This window comes from Myxine glutinosa, chromosome 8 (genome assembly GCF_964187855.1).
Source record: "Myxine glutinosa chromosome 8, kmMyxGlut1.1, whole genome shotgun sequence".
NCBI classification, from domain to species: domain Eukaryota; kingdom Metazoa; phylum Chordata; class Myxini; order Myxiniformes; family Myxinidae; genus Myxine; species Myxine glutinosa.
In genome coordinates this window covers 25,875,916-25,898,779 of record NC_136268.1, presented here as the reverse complement: position 1 = coordinate 25,898,779, position 22,864 = coordinate 25,875,916, and the positions used below count along the sequence as shown (strand labels likewise).

At 47.7% G+C, this 22,864-nt stretch overlaps 1 protein-coding gene across 3 annotated transcripts in view; it reads left to right on the top strand.

The window, feature by feature from the left end:
* Positions 1-318: 318 nt before the first annotated feature.
* The window catches only part of PNPLA2 (patatin like domain 2, triacylglycerol lipase), a 52,762-nt gene continuing 30,216 nt past the window's right edge, over positions 319-22,864 (top strand). For 2 of the 3 annotated variants that reach the window (XM_068124147.2, XM_068124150.2), the window contains exons 1-3: positions 319-778; positions 19,095-19,327; positions 19,657-19,722. In XM_068124147.2, coding sequence (XP_067980248.2) covers positions 592-778; positions 19,095-19,327; positions 19,657-19,722 — 486 coding nt within the window. In that variant the 5' untranslated portion in view covers positions 319-591. Of the gene's footprint in view, positions 779-12,744; positions 12,842-19,094; positions 19,328-19,656; positions 19,723-22,864 lie in introns of those variants that run through there. The other variant, XM_068124149.2, reaches the window with a different exon arrangement.

The following is a 22,864-nucleotide window of genomic DNA, read 5'->3' as shown; positions in this document are numbered from 1 at the left end:
CAGACTACCGTGCACAACAAAATAATTCCCAGCATGCCATGTCGTGATCCCCCAGGTATTTGCCATTTGACGCAAATAAAAAACAATCGCCATAAATCAAAGGCTTAGCACTTGGTGGCCATGTTGAATGCCGTATGGTCACCCAATGGCACCCAGGCGGCAGGAGGCGCGGTCAGTCGTAGCCCATTGGAGAACAACATTGTTAAACCCCGCCTTCGTATCGTCAAACAGACGGTAGCCAATGGGAAGGAGCAATGAGGAGGCGGCAACTTGAGTTCCTGGAAAGGCGGGGACAGCATCACGTGGCAGTTATTAGCCAATGAGAATGTAGGAGACGATGGTTATAGTAAATGTTGTCAGCAGCGAAGCTTCAATAACTCTAAGCCGGCTGTTATCTCATGGTGAAGCTGACGAGATTTTACTTTATATTCCTCTAGAGGAGATCCGGAAGTGAACACGCGTGAGGGAAGGTTCTGTCAGGTTCGAGTTCAAAAGCGCCTTTGGAGAAGTGAAAATAACCTTCCGCTTTGAGAACGACAGGGTTAATCTCAGTCCCGTTGCGGGTCCCGCCGAGCTGCTGCTGCTGTTGTCATGTTTCCCCTGGATTCTGAGTGGAACCTTTCGTTCGCGGGATGTGGTTTCCTTGGTATTTACCACATGGGGGTGGCGAGTTGCATTAAGGAGAACGCGCCGTGGTTGGTCCAGGACGCACGGAAGGTCTACGGAGCGTCTGCCGGGGCCTTGACCGCCGCTTCGCTTGTGTCCGGCGTCTGTCTGGGTACGAGTACGAAGTATCCCCATGACCCTCACCACATCACATGTCCGGTACCGCCATCCTCGAGCAGGACCACGTGAACCGGACACTGTAATGTAACCGGCGATACGAACCGTTTAATCGATGATCTCGTGTGTCCTGTGTTTGTGTCCACGATTCGATATTAGTTTTATTATATTACACTGACCGCTGTTAGCTCATCAGTTGCTCACTCTTAGTCTTAACTCCTTTACACCACATTGGTCTTTCACTGTTATAGTATCATACCATGGTTTTACTGTGGTATCAATATCATCATGTCATGGATGTACTGTAGTATCATGTCATGGTTTTACTGCAGTATCATGTCATGGATGTACTGTAGTATCATGTCATGGATTGACTGTAGTATCATGTCATGGTTGTACTGTAATACCATGCCATGGATGTACTGCAGTATCATGTCATGGATGTACTGTAGTATCATGTCATGGATTGACTGTAGTATGTCATGGTTGTACTGTAGTATCATGTCATGGTTTTACTGCAGTATCATGTCATGGATGTACTGTAGTATCATGTCATGGTTTTACTGCAGTATCATGTCATGGATTGACTGTAGTATCATGTCATGGTTGTACTGTAATATCATGCCATGGATGTACTGCAGTATCATGTCATGGATGTACTGTAGTATCATGTCATGGATTGACTGTAATATCATGTCATGGATTGACTGTAGTATCATGTCATGGATTGACTGTAGTATAATGTCATGGATGTACTGTAGTATCATGTCATGGATGTACTGTAGTATCATGTCATGGATTGACTGTAGTATCATGTCATGGTTGTACTGTAATATCATGCCATGGATGTACTGCAGTATCATGTCATGGATGTACTGTAGTATCATGTCATGGTTTTACTGCAGTATAATGTCATGGATGTACTGTAGTATCATGTCATGGATTGACTGTAATATCATGTCATGGATGTACTGTAGTATCATGTCATGGATTGACTGTAGTATCATGTCATGGTTGTACTGTAATATCATGCCATGGATGTACTGCAGTATCATGCCATGGATGTACTGCAGTATCATGTCATGGATGTACTGTAGTATCATGTCATGGATGTACTGCAGTATCATGTCATGGATGTACTGTAGTATCATGTTGAAGCATGGTGCTACGCGCGCTACTTGTTAGCAAGGAGGAAGCGGACAACGCGGTAAGTTGAAAGAGTTTATTACAAGAGCTCCACTGTAGCACTGGAGCGCTCCGGGCTGCGCGTCCGGTGTATATCCCGAGGCCACGCCTACCCCTCGGGTGTGGCCGCCGCCCACTTGGTGCGCGGAATGATGCCATCACGCCAGTGAGCTTTCGTGTCCGCCACACGCGCCCCCCCAGAATTCGTCGGCACCGGGGCGAACCTCCGGGCGGTCTCCTGCAGCGCGGAGCGCTCCTGCGCCGCGGACCATGGTGCCGTGGGGTCGGGGAGGAACTCGCCTGGCACCCGCAGCGGTTGTCCGAAGACCAACAACGCCGCGGATGCGCGCAGGTCATCCTTGGGCGCCGTCCGGAGGCCCAGCAGGACCCAGGGGAGCCTGTCGACCCAGCCGCCGTCGCGGAGGGTGGCCCGGAGCGCGGCCTTCAACGAGTGGTGGAACCGCTCGCACAGGCCGTTGGCCTGGGGGTGGTAGGCTGTGGTTCGGTGCAGCTGGACCCCGAGCCCCTGCGCGACCGCCCACCAGAGCTCCGAGGTGAACTGGGGGCCACTGTCGGACGAGATGTCCGAGGGGGCGCCGAACCGGGTGACCCAGGTGGCGATGAACGCCTGCGCGACGTCCGCCGCCGTTGTCGCCGCCAAAGGCACGGCCTCCGGCCACCGGGTGGTGCGGTCCACCATGGTGAGGACATGGGTGAAACCCCGCGAGGGGGGCAGAGGTCCCACCAGGTCCACGTGAACGTGGTCGAACGTACGTTCCGGCACCGTAAACGGGGCCAATGGGGCCTGGATGTGTCGGTGCACCTTCGCGCGCTGGCACGCGAGGCACGTCCTGGTCCAGCCGCGGACGGCCTTCCGGAGGCCATGCCAGACAAACTTGTCGGCGACCAACTTCTGGGAGGCCTTCGTGCCCGGGTGGGACAGGCCGTCGATGGCGTCAAAAACCTGGCGCTGCCAGCCCGCGGGCACGATGGGGCGAGGCCGCCCGAGGGAGACGTCGCACAAGAGGGCCGTGCCCGCGCCGTCGAACGGCACCTCGGTGACGCGGAGGCCCGTGACGGCGGTCCGCAAGGCCTGGTCGGCGGCCTGGTCCGCCGCCATCCGGGCATAGTTGATGCCAAGGTGGATTGCGTGGGCGACGGACCGGGAAAGGCAATCCGCCACCGGGTTGTCCTTCCCCGCGACGTGCCGGATGTCCGTCGTATATTCGGACACGGCCGAGAGGTGACGCTGCTGCCGGACCGACCACGGCTCGGCGACCCTGCCCATCGCGAAGACCAGTGGCTTGTGGTCGACGAAGGCCGTGAACGCACGGCCCTCGAGCAGATGGCGGAAGTGCCTGACCGCCAGGTGAAGCCCAAGCAACTCGCGGTCGAAGGTACTATAACGGCGTTCGGGCGGGCGAAGCTGCCGGCTGAAGAACGCCAGCGGTTGCCAGGCACCACGCACCCATTGCTCGTGCACCGCACCCACCTCGTAGTCCGAGGCGTCGGTGGTGAGGGCGATCGGTGCATCGGGCGCCGGGTGCGCGAGCATGGTGGCGTTAGCCAAGGCGAGCTTCGCGCCCGCGAACGCCGCGTCCATCTGCTCGGTCCAGGTAACGTCACCTTTGCCCGGCTTCCCTCGGAGGGCCTCGTGCAAGGGGCGCAGGAGCTGGGCGATGCGGGGCAGGAACCGATGGTAAAAGTTTACCATGCCCAGGAACTCCTGGAGCCCCTTGATCGTGCGGGGGCGCGGAAACCCCTTCACCGCCTCCACCTTGGCCGGTAAGGGGACAGCCCCGTGCCTGGTCACGCGGTGCCCCAAAAAGTCGATGTCGGCGACGCCGAACCGGCACTTGGCGGGGTTCACGATGAGGCCATGCTGGCCCAGGCGTTCGAAAAGCGTGCGGAGATGGTGAAGGTGCTCTTCGCGGGACGCGCTGGCGACGAGGATGTCGTCCAGGTAGATGTACAGAAAATCCAAGTCGCGCAAGACGCTGTCCATTAGTCGCTGGAACGCCTGAGCCGCATTCTTCAAACCGAAGGGCATCCGAAGAAATTCGAAAAGTCCGAATGGCATGATGACCGCCGTCTTCGGGATGTCCTCCGGCCTGACGGGGACCTGATGGTAGCCGCGTATGAGGTCCACCTTTGAAAAGAAGGACATGCCCGCCAACCGGGCGGAGAAGTCCTGAATGTGGGGGACGGGGTAGCGGTCGAGGGTGGTGGCGTCATTGAGGCGCCGGTAGTCCCCGCACGGTCGCCATCCCCCGCCGGGCTTTGGCACGATGTGGAGCGGCGACGCCCAAGCACTCTCGGAGCGCCGTACGATGCCGAGCCGCTCCAGCGTAGCGAACTCCGCTTTAGCTACCACGAGCTTCGTCGGCTCGAGGCGGCGTGCCCTGGCGTAGACCGGTGGCCCGGCGGTGGGGATGTGGTGTTCCACCCCGTGCTTGATGGCCCCCGCCGAGAAGGTGGGCCGCGTGAGGGCCGGGAAGCCGGCGAGGAGGCGGGTGAATTTGTCCGCTGCCGGAAGCGTACAGATCAACCTGGCCGGAACCGAACCGCTCAGCAAGCCGCTCGGCGAGCCGATCGATGAGCCGCTCCGGGAGCTGCTCAACGAGGCTGGCAGCGCGCAAGCGAGCGAGCTGAACGTCTCGGCCTGGACAAGCCTTCTGTGCTTTACTTCCACCAACAGGCCATTGGCACAGAGGAAGTCCACGCCAAGCAGTGCCATAGGCACGTCAGCAGTGACGAACGACCACCGGAAAACCTGCCCTCCGAACCGCAGAGAAAGGCAGCGTTTTCCGTATGTGCGAATGGACGTACCGTTGGCAGCAAGCAGCGCGGGGCCCCGGCCCGCGGTCTGCTTGTCGGACGTACCGGCGGGAACGACACTCACCTGCGCTCCCGTGTCGCACAGGTAACGGCGCCCGGATAAGGTGTCCGTGATGAACAGTAAGCTGTTTGAACTACCTACTGTTCATCACGGACACCTTATCCGCTACCGAGGGCCAGCCCGGGCGTTTCCCGACCTGCCGAATGAGCACGGCGGGCGACATTGCCGAGCCTCGTGGCCGAACTGGACGTGGAAAAAACACCAGGTAGGCGGCGGAGGCTGCGGTTTTCTCCGCGGTGGGCGGGTCGTGGCGGCGGCCGCGAGGTGTGCATCAGCATCAGCCACGTGGTGTGCATCAGCCTCGGGATGCGCGACGGCCGCGCCAAAACTCGCCTGCGTGTCCAAAGCCGCGAAGAACTTGTCGGCCTCGGCAGCGAGAGCTCGGGGTTCCGTCGTCGCAGAACCGGCCAACGCGAGGCGTACTCGTGCCGCCAGCTGGCATCGAAATAACGCCCGGAATAGAGTGTTCGGGGTTTCGTCGCCCATCAGCGACAGCATATGGTCCATGCGGACCGACGGTCGCGTGTCACCGAGCTCGGGGAGGTCCAAGAGGCGGTCGGCCCGTGCGTCCACCGTGAGGCCGAACGTGGCGAGGAGGAGACGCTTGATCGCCTCGTACCTGCCGTCGGCCGGTGGGTTCCTCACGACCGACACGACGCGGGCGGCCGTGCCGGGCCAGAGGGAGGCGACCACGTGGCAGTACATGGTCTCGTCCACCGTGATGCCTCGAAGTCGGAACTGGGCTTCTGCCTGCAGGAACCAAAATTCAGCTTGAGCCTCCCAGATCTCGGGGAGTTTGATTGTGACCGCGTTGGTTGCCATTGCTGTGGCGGGTTCGGGTGGTCAGCGACAGCTGACCAGAACGTCAGAGGGTCACCAATGAAGCGCGGTGCTACGCGCGCTACTTGTTAGCAAGGAGGAAGCGGACAACGCGGTAAGTTGAAAGAGTCTTTATTACAAGAGCTGCACTGTAGCACTGGAGCGCTCCGGGCTGCGCGCCCGGTGTATACCCCGAGGCCACGCCCCCCCCCTCGGGCGTGGCCGCCGCCCACTTGGTGCGCGGAATGATGCCATCACGCCAGTGAGCTTTCGTGTCCACCACAATGTCATGGATTGACTGTAGTATCATGACATGGTTGTACTGTAGTTTCATACCATGGATGGACTGTAGTATCATGTCATGGATGTACTGTAGTATCATGTCATGGATGTACTATAGTATAATGTCATGGATGTACTGTATGTAGTACTATGTCATGGTTGTACTGTAGTGTAGTTTCATACCATGGATGTACTGTAGTATGTTGTGGTGATATTGACACCTACGTTACAACCCTGGTGTTATTCTATCTACTGTCCACTACGCGGCTCCTATAACAGCCTGCCCGTTCATATCAGAAGGCAGTCCTGTGACATGTAATCCTATGGCATCCTTGTGCCTCATTAAAATGATGCTGTTGAGATCGATTTCGATTAAACTCAGATTGGAGACATTGTTGTATACTCATTTTTACAAACACATGTCATTGATGTACTGTAGTATCATGTCATGGTTGTACTGTAGTATCATGTCATGGTTGTACTGTAGTATCATGTCATGGTTGTACTGTAGTATCATGTCATGGTTGTACTGTAGTATCATGTCATGGTTGTACTGTAGTATCATGTCATGGTTGTACTGTAGTATCATGTCATGGTTGTACTGTAGTATCATGTCATGGTTGTACTGTAGTATCATGTCATGGTTGTACTGTAGTATCATGTCATGGTTGTACTGTAGTATCATGTCATGGTTATACTGTAGTATCATGTCATGGTTGTACTGTAGTATCATGTCATGGGTGTACTGTAGTATCATGCTATGGGTGTACTCAGTACTGTAGTATCATGCCATGGTTGTACTGTAGTATCATACCATGGTTGTACTGTAGTATCATACCATGGTTGTACTGTAGTATCATACCATGGTTGTACTGTAGTATCATACCGTGGTTGCCCAGACGATCATACCGTGGTTGCCCAGACGATCATACCGTGGTTGCCCAGACAATCATACCGTGGTTGCCCGGACAATCATACCGTGATTGCCCAGACAATCATACCGTGATTGCCCAGACAATCATACCGTGATTGCCCAGACAATCGTACCGTGGTTTCCCAGACAATCGTACCGTGGTTGCCCAGACAATCATACCGTGATTGCCCAGACAATCATACCGTGGTTTCCCAGACAATCATACCTAGGTTTTTTTTTATGGGAATTGAACCCTGCACTTTCACGAGCCATATCATGAGCCAGGTGCTCGCAGGGGAATTCTCCACCTGATGTGCCATTTCAAATACCGGTACACCTACCCTTGTGTATAATCATGATCCATATCACCTTGTTCTGTAAACGGTAGGTTAACATGCATCCTCCTTGTGTAACCCCCTTCCAAGTTCGAGTATGGACTCCCCTTTCTTCTTTCACAGAACTACATTTGGCCTTCTTTCTGGATTATTACTCTGCACTCTCGCGAAGTGGAACGTGGGGTTAAGCAATTGGGTAATTTTGTCTGTCTGTCTGTCTGTCTGTCTGTCCACAACCGTCAGTTTATGATAGAAGAACTACTTGATTTAAATTGAATGTTTTATTTTGCACATCAATCTGAAATGGTTAGGCCACAATGGTTTTATGATTCAGGTCATTCTACTCTGGACATGCTGCTTCTGCTGTCTCAACAATGGATGGAAGTCCTCAATGCCAAACAGGAAATCAGAGCGGTCTCCCTTGACATATCTCGTGCCTTTGTTATGGTCTGGCACCCCGCTCTGCTTACCAAACTCTCCTCATATGGTATCCATGGAAACCTCCACGCATGGCTTGCTGACTTCCTCTCTTGTCGTAGTCAACGTGTGGCTCTAAATGGAATTCTCTCCTCTTCTTCCTGTCCAGGCTGGAGTTTCTCAAGGTAGTGTTCTGGACCCTGTTTTTTTTCTAATGTTCATCAATGATCTGTCTGGTTTTGGAAAGACCTCTTTATATTTTTGCTGATGATTCCACCCTCTGCCGCTCCATATCTCATCCCTCAGATCGGGAGACTGCAGCCTCTTCGCTCTCTTCAGACCTGGATAAAATCACAAGTGGAACATGTCTTTCAATCCTGACAAATCTCACACTCTCACTTTGTCTCTCCAAAAAGACCGTCTGGAAAACCCTCCCATCTACTTTCTCAACAATCCTCTTCAAGAAGTTCTGTCACTCAAGCTTTTGGGTCTCACTATCTGCCATGATCTTTCCTGGGAAAACCACATTTCCAAGCTGGCCTCCAAAGCCAGTCGCCGACTGGGCATCCTCCGTCGTGCGAAGTCCTTTCTGGGCACTTTTGAGCTCCTCACCACATACAAGGCTTTCATCCGCAGCTCAATGGAATACTGCTCTCCCCTCTGGGCTGGTGCTCCTGCCTCACTCCTAGCTCGGCTTCACACGGTTGAAGCAAAAGCTTTTAGAATCATTGGAATCTCCCACGATGAAGCTGATTCTGAGGGCCTTTCTCTCTCTCACCACAGACAGGTAGGTGGTCTTTCTGTCTTCTACAGACTCCTGTCCGGCCTTGCTCCCCCTACTCTGTATGTGCTTTGTCCCCCAAATATTCCTGCAGGACACACAATATCTGCCAGCAACCCACTTCTGGTTAAACTGCCAAAATCAAGACTCTCTGCTCACCTTCACTCCTTCATTCCTCTTTTCTCCGGCCTCTGGAACAAACTCCCACACTCTCTTCAATCCCACTCCTCCCTCCAGATCTTTAAAACAGCTGTTCACCACCATCTCTTATCTTCCCCCATCCAAAACGTTGATCTTTTCTACCCCAATTAACCCACCCCAAACCCAGCTCCTTCAAATTCCCTATTTACTTAACTGAAAGCCCCTCTAGTGTCCATCTTGGTTATCCCGTGTACCCCGCCCCAACCCTCTCTCTTCCACATATCTTCTGACATCCCTGTTCCCTACTGTTGTTCTGCCTCCCTCTCCCTCCCTCTCTCTCTCTCTCTCTCCCCTCTTGTCTCCTGCTCCCTTTATTATATGTTGTATGCATTAGCTCTTATACGAGCCTTGACTTGGTATACAAAAAAAACAAGACCGATAGTCCAACAACGGCGTTGCCAGGCTTGGATCTGCTGAGTGGAGGATCACCTGTCATGTGACCAGATCCTCAGCTCTGATTCATACTGATCGGATCAAACGGTTTACTTGTCGATATCTGATATCATAATGAAGGCACCTATGACATCATCATTAACATATGTTATTCTCCATGGGGAATACTTTACAATGAGCCACCTTTAAGTTTTTTCAAAGGAGCGGTTTCGAAGATATAGAGGTGCAATTTTTTTTGTTTTTTTTCCAAGACTGCGCATGTACCACATGACCTATGATGTCATAATTATCATTAAAATATTCTGCAGGAGGAGGCGCTCCTACAGTGAAACATTCGTGTCAATTGGATCAACGGTTGCAGAGAAAACTGATTTTAAAGGCATTAAACCTGCAAAATGCCGGTGGAAGGGACATACTGTACATACATACATACGGCCAGACAAACACTGTTACAGACGGCATTGCCCTATGCACTACCCTCTAAAAAAACCCTGTAGTTTAACAGTACTGTACCATTCTTTGCCTCAGGGTACGTCCTGATCGCACATGTGTAGAGAAGACGAGCTAAAAGGTTTTCCTGTGTCTGCTTGTCTGGCAGTCAAACATAATTTAAAGTCATTCTAAACGGGAAAGTTACTATTTTTAGTGACGTCATCAAGGCCACATACAACAGGCACGAATAAGTAATGCAACATGTTAAACTAGAACGGCACTCGGTAGAGCGCACACCTCTGCCAGGCTGAACAGTTTACGTTTTGTATCCCACTGATAGGATCTGGATCCGGACCTGAATCAAAATCTAATTGGCTTGTTCTTGCCACCTACCCAACTCATCCATTTAGTTTTGTCAAAACTTGTCCACAACAATTTGAAATACCATGCCATATATTGTTTTGGCCCCATCATAATCACTTGATTTTTTATTTTTTTAAAGTCTTATCCTGATCCGGATATGGATCTTCACCAAAATCCAATCAATTCGTCCTTGTCACACACCCAACGTGTCCACCAAGTTTCGTCTGAATCCGTCCGTAACCTTTTGAGGTATCCTGCTCACAGACAAACAGACCGTGGTGAAAACATAACCTCGGTCCACTTTCTGTTGAGGCAGTGGGGATTTGGGGGAGAGTGGGGAGTGGGGGGGGAGGAAGGGGTTGCATATATACTTCTCAAATAAAGGGATTGGAGGTAAATATAGAACATGTCCAATCTTGCCAAAGCCACCAAATCTTGTGAACAGCGATATCCAGGGATGTGTCAGAAGAACGTCCACTTTCGGTGGTGGAGGTAATAAGGTGTTGGGTGGAAAAGATGCTGCATTAATGGTGGTAAACTTTTCAATTTTTTTCCTACAACTTTTAAAAAGCACTTTTATTTCAATTGAATTTTATACTTGAACACTGTTTCACACAAATCGTCTTTTTGGCACTTTCAAAACTCTTCCATTCAGTTGTATATACTTGGACAAAATATTACGGAATTTTACATCTCGACCAATCAAATTTGCTGCTCGCAGACCCCTCTTGTCCTTTTTTTTTTTTCAACACTTTGTGGGGTAAGATGTTCTATGAACTCTAGTTTAATTCTGATATTTGCAGCTTTCATTCTCAACTACCCAGTCAACAGGTGTTGTGGTTTCAGTATGCTGTATTCATGCTGCATGGTCTCCTTCCTGCACTTCTTTAAACGACTTCCTGTCAGCCATTTCTTTAATCCTCAAACGTTGATTACCATGTAGGTCGTAGGACTGATATGAGGTTTGTTATTCAGGCATTGCAACTCGTGGAAAACCACAACAGCAGACGATTGATCAAAAGACAAAATGGGGGGCAAAGCGACAACAGTTAGCACAACGAAACAGGAGGATATTATATTAACAATTAAAGGATGTTGTAAATGGTATTAATTCTATACCGCCCTCTACATAAGCACAAACCTCAAAATAGTTGTTTACCTTAAGTAAGAACCTCATTAACCCGTAAGCAATTTATAGATTTCCTTACTGCCTTGGATCATCAGCAGGGCCCTGTTCTTCATAGAGGTTCCAACCCTTTCAGAGCAAAATATCTTTGAAATGTGGGTCAACAACCACCGCAGTGGGTCTACATCAGTAGATCCACAACTTCAGCTGTGTCCAGGCGGTCAACCCATAAATGCAGCCTCACTATTCAAACTTTTAACCTTTCTTGTTAGAGGGTTTAATTTATTATGATATTGTTACGGATCTCCGACGTCGGCTCTCCCCTTATCAAGAGGGGGTTAATCCCCTTGTCCTTTTATCTGGCCGACGGGATCCGGAGTTATGACGTTCCTTCCAGACGGCATTAACTAGGGTTGTAAGCCGACTTCTTATTACCTACTTGCTAACGCCGCCCAGGAAGCGAGGAGATAACTCCCGCCCGAATCACGGATATTGATGGACTATTGCCGAGCGGATAGCAAGCCGCGATCCGAGCTGTTAACAATGACTAACCCGATTATAGCGGTTCCGAATCGTGCCGCGTTTACCCAATAGAGAAAAGACTAGGACGATCGGATTAAGAGGAAACCAGAAAGAACAAGGAATTTATTAACAAATGTACAAAGAAGAAGAGGAAACGAAAGAATGTACAAGAAAGAAAGAGGAAGGAAAAGTACACAGGGCAGTCTTAACTACAGTCTTAACTTATTCCCTGGACTCGGGCCCGCTCACTCTCAGATTCGGTCTCAGACTCCAGACTCGCACGGGGATGCAGATGGTAGGGTGGAAGGTCCGGCGATGGTGTCCAGGCTCCGATCCAGCAGACGAAACCTGGCAGGCAGCTCTCCACGTAGTGTAACGCGAGCGGACAATTATAATGATGGGGGAAGGTAAACTTGGGCTATCGGCGTACGTAATTTGTGTACCGGCGCTTTTGTACTGGCGCTACCGGTCTTACTCGCCCCAAGCACCCCGTCCCCAATGTCCTGCACGCTGCGGTTCTTGGCAATGCGTGCCGCGCGCTCGCCCTTAGTACAGCGGGTTGCCACAGCGCGTCCTTTGTAAAACCAATGCTTGGCTTCAGTCTTCGGTAATGAGTACTGCTCCGTAAGTTCTTATCACACAGCACCTTCCTCACGAGTCCTTTGTAATCGCATCGGTCCTTCCAAGTCCTCTCAACGACGATAAGTCTTTTCGAGGGCTTTGCGTGCGCGCTTTTATTACCAAGCCAGCGAACGCTCTCGGAGCCCAAAACCACGCCCTGTCAGGTGACCTCACCTCAGCCCTGGTTGGCTGGTGTTGGCTTACTGGCCCCGCCTTGATGGCTGGTTGACGTGGCCGCACCTTCATCCTGGCGCTCCGCCCCCTTTTTCGGGCCTTACCTCGTGGGTTTCTGGGCTGGTTTGAGCGGAAGCCCAGCGAGGTTGCGAACGCTGCTGGCAAAGGCGCGTAACAAATTGGGAGGGGCCATGGGGCACAGACTGGGGAGCGCTTAATGGCGCTTGGAAGGGAGGCTGCCAAAATGAACGGATGGGGACCTACTCTTATTTGTTTGACACAACGCAGATGCTACTATTGGGAATGGCCTTATCTAAACACAGACTATGAAATAACTGACGTCCTATGGTGACCTACGTGTTGCTTGTGGCCTACCTATGGGGTGCTACCTTTAACCTTTAATGATGTTATATTTACAAGTGTGGGTTCTCAAAACCGCAACAATATATTCATAAGTAACCCGGATTCTTTCTTTTTTTGTGAGCGATCGAGACAGCGTTGTGTTGCCTATACATCTCTCAAATAAATGGATGGGTCAGAAGAACGCGTTGCATGCCTGGAACAAGATATTCCTCGTACGGCGGATACTCTTCTGGTATTCATAATGCTCATTGCACATTCCATTATGTAACGATACATTAAAACACACACACCACTATTTTGTCTGTTTAAACAGTTATTAGTCCCCTACCGGTGTACACCGGAGGGGACTATAGGTTTGCACTCCGTCCCTCCGTCTGTCCGTCCTTTACGCAAAGAACAGTTTTCCGGACTTTTTTTCTAAACTCTTAAGGCTAATGATTTCAAACTTGGTACATGGTTTCCTCATGATAAGTTACAGATCAAGTTCGAACTTCACGACGTTTCGATCATTTTTGACAAAGTTATGGCACTTTGAACTTTGGTAATTTCCCCAACAGTTTTCCGGACGACAGACTGCCGGTAGGGGACATGTATTGCAGCGCAATACTCAGAATGCTTGTTGTTTTTGATTGCTGTGACGGATGAAGGAATTCTCCCGATACGGTCTCGGTCCTGGTGCTGCAGACCCGATTGCACATAAATATATCCAATTGGGGGGAACACATGCCCGATAGGATAACTGGAAGGTTTTGTTTGTTAAATTGATTAAAAATAACTTATTGTGAAATCCCATGTGACCATTGCACACTGGTCACAGTCACTAATTTAAGCAGTGGTCACTCATGTGACCATTTTGAACAGTGGCCCTTGGTAATGCCGTATGGAGGTCTCTTCGCAGTTAGCTAGCATCGTACATCATTATACAAGAAACAAATGTGCGATATTTGGGTTTTGAATCTTCTGATACTGTACGTGCCCCAACACATTCCATATCCCATTCAATTTGTACTTCTTCTTGATGTCTTGTATTTATCAAACTGCAACATCCCAGGAGGTTTCGCACAGGCCACTGCCCAGTCGCTCTTTTCGGGTTTCTGACGTTTTAGAAGCAGTTGCGGAATTATTAACCAGGCCCCCATAACATGCAGACCCTTTCATGTCTATGGAATATTATCTTTGACTTATTCGTAGACATAAAAGATAATCTACGTCTAAAATGCGCCATTTTCTTTTTACCCCAAACAAAGTGTCGGTCTTTCCTAGCAACATGGCATCATTACCTCCACCACCAAATTACTGAAGGTGGACGGAGGTTATGTTTTCGCCTCTGTCTGTTTTGTCTGTGTGTCTGTTTGTGAGCAGGATATCTCAAAAGGTTATGGACTTGTTGTGACAAAACTTGGTGGACGAGTTGGTTAGGTGACAAGAACCAGCCGAATCAATTTTGGTTCAGGTCAGATCTAGATCCGGCCTATCAATGGGATACGAAACGTAAACTTTTCAGTCTGGTGGAGGTATGCGCTCTACCGAGTGCGGTTCTAGTTTGTTGATGCATAGCTAATTTTTTTTTTTTTTTTAATGAGAAACATCTGCTTTTGTTTTATTATTAAATGTTCTCTGATGTAAAATGAGCGAAAGGCCAACATTGTGTTTTCAACTCGATGTTGTCATTTTTAATCTTCCCCTCAACCGAAACGTAATGTGTGCACTCCTCCAAAAAATAGTTGGCCCGGGTCCACATCAGTAGATCCACAACCTCGACGGTCAGTGTTCTGTCTGTAGAATTCTGTCGAATTGATCTGGAGGGGTTTTTCAACAGTATCGGTCGGACAGGAAGATTCGCTGGCAGAGAGCCTTGAACTTAGTTGAACGGTTGCTTGTTATTGTTGAGTGAGGTTCATGGAATTTTCAACTACTGTACTTGTAGATCTAATATCAAACAAAATGAACCAGAACGTACATTTCAAATATTTATATTTTAAGAAAATATTATTTATGATGCTTGGGATTTTTTGATCCAGAATTTGTAGGACCACCCCCACCCCCACCCCGAGGTGTGCTTTAATCCCGCTATCTTATTGAACTTATTAAACGTTTTTCTTTTTTTTGTATCCTTCAATGTCCTTGGTTCCAGGACGTGTCGTCTCCATGTTGAGTGAAGGGAATGCTATCCGAGCCCTATTTATTTCGGCTTTTAACACATTAGGTTATTAGTTTGCACAGCCATTGAGGGGATGAGTTGTCACTCCACTGGGAAATGGATTATTTTGTTACGGAAACCAGCCTTTTCCAAGCAGTTTGCAGCAAGGATTGTGTGTCTGATGTATCCTTTCAGATGTGCAGGTTAAATGAGGTCAGATGTGCAGGTCAGGTCAATGAGGCCTCCAAAGCCAGTCGCCGACTGGGCATCCTCCGTCGTGCGAAGTCCTTCCTTGGCACACCTGAGCTCCTCACCACATACAAGGCTTTCATCCGCAGCTCAATGGAATAGTGTTCTCCCCTATGGGCTGGTGCTCCTGCCTCACTCCTAGCTCGTCTTCACGCTGTTGAAACCAAAGCATTCAGAATCATTGGAATCTCCCGCGATGACGCTATCTCCGAGGGCCTTTCACTTACTCACCGCAGGCAGGTTGGTGGTCTTTCTGTCTTCTACCGACTCCTCTCCGGCCTTGCTCCCCCAGCTCTCTCTGGGCTCTGTCCCCCAAATATTCCTACAGGTCGCACAAGATCTGCCTGCAACCCTCTTATGGTTAAACTGCCAAAATCAAGACTCTCTGCTCACCTTCACTCCTTCATTCCTCTTTTCTCCCGCCTCTGGAACAAACTCCCTCACTCTCTTCAATCCCACTCCTCCCTCCAGGTCTTTAAAACGGCTGTTCACCACCATCTCTTATCTTCTCCAATCCAAAACCTTGATCTTTTCTACCCCCGTTAATTTCACCCCAAATCCACTTTTTGAGGTGCCGACTTCTTTCCTGGAAGTCCTTGGTGTCCTTGCGTTTTATACCTATCCTGCCCCCCCCCCCCCCAGGCCCTCTCCCTCCCACACATCTCCCGATGTCCCTGCTCTCAAATGTTGTGTTTGTGTGCTTCGTCCCCTTCTCTCCCCATCTTGTCGACCGCTCCCCTTTTTATATACTTTGTTTGCTTGTTTGTTTGATTTGTTTGTTTGATAAATGTTAGCTCTTTCACGAGCCTCGACTCTGTATACAAAAAAAAAAGAAGAAAAAAAAAAGCCTGTTGCTGAAACTGTCACAGGTAGCGTAACGGTCCCGGATTGGGCGGTGGGAGGGGGGATGAGCACGCGCGCTTGTATGTATTAAAAGTATTGTGTTGTCCTCGGTCACTACTTGTTTGTGATGTTCTGATGTTTCGCAATGGTGTTTCTCCATCCAGATCACCAATTTTCTAATGGCCACGCAATCAATCCCCACCACCCTCTGTGATGCTGCCCAGCTTTCCCCCTCGTAAATGTTGCGTGGACGACACTGTTTCCATCATTGCGCTGGAGCAGCCTGACCGACGGTTGAACTCGATAAATAGCCTATGGACACATATCTCTCGAATGAAAATACCATTTTGGCAGCAGATTGTCAGAATGTTGTTTTTCTCATTGTGTTTGCGTGTCTTGAATAGCCGTCCTCTAGGAAATTGTACTTGTTTTCCGTTTGCCCTTTGCTCGTGAGAGTCCAAGGCCGAGACCGGTTGTAAGCTCGGTTATAAAATGACATCTGCTCAACACTCCGTGTTGAACTGTTTTTCGGCTTTTCCTTTTTGAAAACACTTAGCAAGCGGTGAACTAGAAAGCTCTCCCATTAGATCTACTAGGAAATACCCACCCTACAGGCAGAATATTTCCTATCGATTCGTGTTGACGCCTCTCTTGAATCCCAACGAATGGAATCCAATTTTTGTCTTGTTGTGCTGCTTTTGGCTTTTTTTTTCTTTCTTGTTTGGCATGTGATGCACTTGTTTGAATTGCAATTTAATTTTTCTGCAAACGATGTAGTTTTCCAAAATAAATGTTCTCTTCATTCTTTTTTTCCCCCCAGGAATTCTGGCCAAAATATTTGATAATTTCAAGATCTGAATATCTCAGTCCCCACTAAATTGACCATTTCCTGCAACTCTTATTTTGTGACTTTTTCCCAAATTAGGCCTCCTTATCAGACTTGAAAATTTGACCTCGTTAGTCCCTGAAAGTTTCAGCTTCCTAGGTCAAATCCTCTTTGAGGAGTAGATGATGCATACATACTATCTATCCCTCCATTATATATAGTTAACTGTGGGCGATGAACCAAACATTTCGGCCTTTCCTCTTTGAAGACACTTGGCAAGCAGCAAATGGAGAAAACTCTCACATTAAGTCTATAACTGTGCGGGCGATGAATCAAATGATCAGGAGATGAAAGCTCTGCACTTGTTCCGGGCTCTCCAGACCCCACTGTGTGAATGATGGCCTCTTTGAGCAGAAGTTATTCTTTGGAGAAAACAAGCAGCAAATGGAGAAAAACAAGCAGCAAATGCAGCAAGCAGCAAAACAAGCAGCAAAACAAGCAGAAAAAAACAAAAACAAAACAAAACAAGCAGAAAAACAAGCAGCAAAACAAGCAGCAAATGGAGAAAACTCTCACATTAAGTCTATAACTGTGCGGGCGATGAATCAAATGATCAGGAGATGAAAGCTCTGCACTTGTTCCGGGCTCTCCAGACCCCACTGTGTGAATGATGGCCTCTTTGAGCAGAAGTTATTCTTTGGTAATATCATAGCACTGGCGGCATCATGCTCTTTGTTTTCCAACAGTCGCAGATGAAATTCCTTCCTTTGTTGATAGGTTGTGCACGTACGGGCTGCAATACGAATCATTTTGATGGTGGACATGAAATTGTCAGCGAGCTTAAATTTTCAGCAGTGCTTCTTGGTTTGGAATTAAAAAATGAGACTTTGCAAAGGCAAATGAAACCTATTTCAAGTATGGTATAATATATTTGAGAAGATAACATTTTCCCTCTAATCCTCTTGTTGTCCCCCACGCTTTGTGAAGAAAATAATCATAATTCAGGGATATTATATAATCAGCTCCGTCTGTCCATCCGTCACATTATCTCCTCCTAAATGGTTGTGCGGAAATTAACCAAACTTCGTAGTTATGATCACCACATGGTACGAATGTGTAAGAGCGGTATCATTTTGGCCCCTGGCCCCGCCCCATGGGGCAGGGTCAAAAGGTCAAATACAAAAAAAAAAATGCAGTTTCAGGCACTCTTGAAATCGTATTATTTTGTTATGAAACTTTGTGTATGCATTCAGCATTGGGGAAGCCTGGTGTAGGCTTAATGGTTAAGGTTGGTAACTTGATATCTTAGGGTCCTGAGTTTGAGCTCCTGTCATGCCTTTGGAATAATTCCATGTGGGTTGACTCGGCTTGTCATCCCTCTGAGATCGACAAAATGAGCACCAGCTTACTGCTAATAGGGGCCATTGCATCAGCGGCATTGGGCGCCTCCCGAAAATGATGCACTCTGCAGCCAAGCAGTCTCGGGTTGCATACGAACCACCACCAGTATTGGGGGACACACAATTATTTTATATTTAACCTCCGGTTCATGCCCCATGGGTGGGAACTTCGTGTAACAAGGGTCAAAATGGAGGAAAAAAAAAATACTCAAAACTTGATTTTGGGTCATTTCTGGTGGAACTTTTTTTTTTGCCATTTTTCAACTTTGCTTAAGGTGGGAAATGTGGGGATGTCCGATGGCGAACCAATGACTTCGCTCTGGTTTATTGCTTAGTTCTGTGTTTCTGGCACTTAGCAGAGTACCCGCCCGACAGGGAATCTTGTTCCAAGCATGCAATACCTTCTTCTGACACATACTTTAGTTGTGTGATGCATAGGCAAGTCACAGTTGCCTCAATCTCTCCTGAAAAGAAAAAGAATAATCCCGGTTATGTGCATAAAGTAAAACCATGCCTACTGCTTATAATTCCAAATGCCTCACTGCATTGGAAAACGTGGGGACAGGAACACTGTACTCTAATGAGTGGGGACTTGTCTTGTAATACCCTCTCCCACCTAGAGGCGGCGCTACACGATACACGTATACTTCGAGAAATTGCGTCCCAAACCCTCCTACCACCATAAGACCACCGCTAAAGATAAAAACACCCTACGCACGAATTGGTGTCATACTCAAAATACTCAAATTTTGAGTCTCTGATCTCTGATCTGATCTGATCTGAAAAATCTGAAATCTGATCTGATCTGAAAAATCTCTGATCCTATGTAGAAAGTCTGGATGTAATCGGCCCAGAACTGTAGGGGAGGAGTAGAGTGACAAACAAGCAAGCACACAAACAAACAAACACACTGGTCCGTGAATTATATATGGTAAGGATTATGTACAGTGACTTTGTTTTTGAACGCATTTTTTTTGCAGTCAGTAAACGTTACATGTGGGTTGTTTGTGTTTGTGCGTGTGTGTAGGCCAGAGCTGTGCAGACTTCATTGAGATAACGAAGGAAGCACGGCGGCAGCGCTTGGGTCCTCTCCACCCTTCTTTCAACCTGGTGAAATGTTTGCGCCAGGCAATGTCGAGGATCATGCCCGACGATGTCTGGGTCCATGTGTCGGGGAAGCTGTGCGTTTCTCTGACGCGCGTCTCCGATGGCGAGAACGTGCTCATTTCCAACTTTTCCTCCAAGGAGGAAGTTATACAGGTGTGGTTGGATGGGTGGGCAAAGGTGGTGAATCTCTTTCCTAGCCTGCATATTTTATTTGGGATATGTTGCCAGCAGGGATGCCATATAATGGAGTCCACCCTTCAGAGGGGAAATAGTCTGGCTTTCCATACCACATATGCATATTATATGTATATGTATTGGTATATGACAAGGCATAGTCTCTTTCTTCAGAATAGGCCCTCAGGTGGATTTTTCCACTAATACGCAGTGAGTTAAGGCTGTGTAAGGTAGTAAAAGTTGTGGTTGTTGACTCTGGCTGTGTGTTGACCATATAACCATATGTGTATCTTGGCATGTCACTGCAGGCCCTCATATGCAGCGCTTTTGTACCAGTGTACTGTGGAGTCATCCCTCCGTCCTTCCGTGGAGTGGTACGTAGCACGGGGATCTATGCGGAATGTTTTGTGGTTAAAATATGTCCACAACTAATATGCTCATTTTACGAGCACCAAAACCACAACATTACCACCACTACCACCTTAGGAAAGCTGATGGACTTGAGAATCAATGCTGCACCTCCTGACTCTTCCTCTTTAAAAACAAAGTTCCACTTCTCGGTACCAGACCTCCATTACGAGGTGGTGCTTTATTAGTTTAAGGCTTCGGACGTCCCAATGGTATTTCGTGCAGATAGTTTTCGCTCGTAACGTTTTTAAAATCCAAGTTTAATTTCTTTTTTTTTTCAATCACGGTGCTTATGAACCGCAAGAGATTTCAAACAATCAGCTGGTTTGGGCGAGTGCGGTTTGCCCGAGCCCTTGATCCGCAGGGGTCATGTCGGGTTCACCATTGGCGGAGTTTAACCGAGGGCATCTGAAGGCATAACCTTGTCTTGTTCAGCTTTCGCAAACACGGGCAGAGACGATGGGGAACCAGCTTGTAAAATGTATTGATCTGAGGACTAAATTAGCCTCTTTCAGCACTCTGTCGCTTTTATGGCCTTTGTTTTTCTTTTACTTTGCTTAGAGATGGTTTCTTCAAGTCCGGAAGACAAGCTTGGAGATTGGCCGCTCAAGGCTCATTCCTTACCCCCCAGGAACTATTGCTTTTGTAAACGGCTCACAAAGCAGCGTTTCCATTTCTCAATTGCCACAAGAAGCTCTGATGCGCAAACTTGATTCGGAGCGTGTGTCCACCGGCGGGTTTTGGAAGGAATGGTGATCGGGTGATGGCGGATCGAATGGATGTACATGCATACGTCCAGACTACATTTGTATTTACATCCGGCATCTACTCAAGTGCAGCAAGATTTTAAAAAATTGCAATTTTACGTTATCTCTTACAATTGCATCATAATTATAACTCGACAGCCGATAACACTCAGTTTTAATTGATGTGGAACGTACAATTTACCCTGACTGCAACGACGGTAGTACGATTCATCTTCTAATCTTATGCTCATTGCAAAGTCTTTTCTTCCTGCTGTGCATTCTGTGATTCGCACCTTACCTCGGGCAAGAAGACATGGCAGTAAAACATTTGACAATTCCTGATAATAATGAGTACAATATAATATTCTTCGAATAACAATAATGAACAGCCATAATTATTCCCACGTTCGTGTGCAATTGGCCGGGGAAGGTTGGGCCAAGTCTTTCACGAACCAGCCGACCAGGCCTGACGTTCAACCAAGGTTAGGGCAGGAATTTGTAACTTGTTGAAGGTGCCGGCAATAGCTCACCTGCTCTTCGCGAGAGACACTGTATAATCTTCCACAGCCACCAACGAATGCCGGTAGATGGAACTTCCATTTAACGTCTATCCTAGGTGTACTGCACATACATTGATGCAACACCGGGATAACAGTTTATAGCTGAGGTGGGATTCAAACTCAGGCTAGACAGCAAAGCTGAGTGTGCCTACCTATAGGCCATCCTGCCAGCCCAGCAGTATAACAATAATAATGATAATAATAATAATAATAATAAAACTTCAAACTTGAATGGGCCCAATTATTCATACCTTCTTATGGGTGTGGTGGGGAACGCTTTCGCCCCAAGTCTTTCGCAAAACTCCTCGTCAGACATGACATTTTGCTGAAGTTGGGTTTGGCAGGAATTTGTAGTTTGTTAATGGTCCTGGAGATAACTCACCTATTCACATGGGATGGAATTTTTAATGTCTGCTAATTGATGTTAGCAAACAGGAAACCCGGCTTAATGTTCATCCACGGAATGGTGCAGTTTGTAGACTGGTCAGGAATCCAACACAAACTAGGCAACTCAAAGGTAAGTACATGACCTCCACATAATCCTGTTTAACAATAATAATATGTGTGTGTGTGTGTGTGTGTGTGTGTGTGTGTGTGTGTGTGTGTGTGTGTGTGTGTGTGTGTGTGTGTGTGTGTGTGTGTGTGTGTGTGTGTGTGTGTGTGTGTGTGTGTGTGTGTGTGTATATATGTATGTGTATATATATATATATATATATATATATATATACTCTGTAGGTGATCGCGTCTGTCTGTCTGGGGGAGTGGCTACACCTGGTCTGGGAGGGGCTTCAAAAACAAATCGCCACCATTTTCTTTCCTCGCATAGCTTTGAGGCCTCTTTTGTTAGGCTGATAATGATGTCATGTGTTTCTCTCTCTCAGTTTTATTTCAAATCTAATTCAATATCTCATTTCATTTTTCACAGTCGCTACATGGTTTTAGACCCGGTTGAAAAAAACGGGAATAAAATTCGATGAAAGTTACCGTTTATAAAACAAAATACATTTTCAAAGGCCTGTAACATAAAGTTCATTGAGACTCCCTCACAGCTTTATCTCGACTCTAATTCACCATCTGATTTCATTTTTATCGATGGTTTTAGACTCGGTTTCAGCAATAATTTAGAAAATTCACGCACACACGGTAAAATGCCGAGATATATTAAAAAGTCACGGCGGACTTTTCCATTTGCTGACGTTCGTCACGATGAAATATTTAATTTAGACGTTGTCACAATGTGGGGAGAGGGGCGGAGCTTCGTTCACGTATAGCCACAGATGGGAAATTGCCGACAGGTATTTCTTCGTTCTTATTTTATTCATCATTATTATACTGAAGTAAAGGTAATCCTGTTTAAACACCCATTCATTCCATTGATGTTTGTTTTTTTTCGCACGAGTTTTCAAGGCTGAATCGTGTTCACATCCAGGATTAATAAACAAACTCCATTTCACGTGTGCATGGACATGTAATTCACATATGTAAAATAAGTAAATAAACACAGATGGGAAATTGCCAAGAAATATTTTTTCGTTCTTATTTTATAAGCTATGTGCACGCACACTTTTAAAAAGTTCATATGAAATCTTTAATTTTAAAAATGCCATTTTGTATGCTGTAACGAAAAGAGTAACTTTGGTTTTGCAGGACAGAAAGGTGTGAGGTAATGTTCTTATACACTGCCCAAAAGACTTTTTCCCAGGGACGTTTCCATTTGAGCTGTATTCTTTATACAGTCGGAATGTTTCATTCTTTAGACGTAGTCACAATAAAAAGTTACAATTAGGTACTCTGCACGTGGG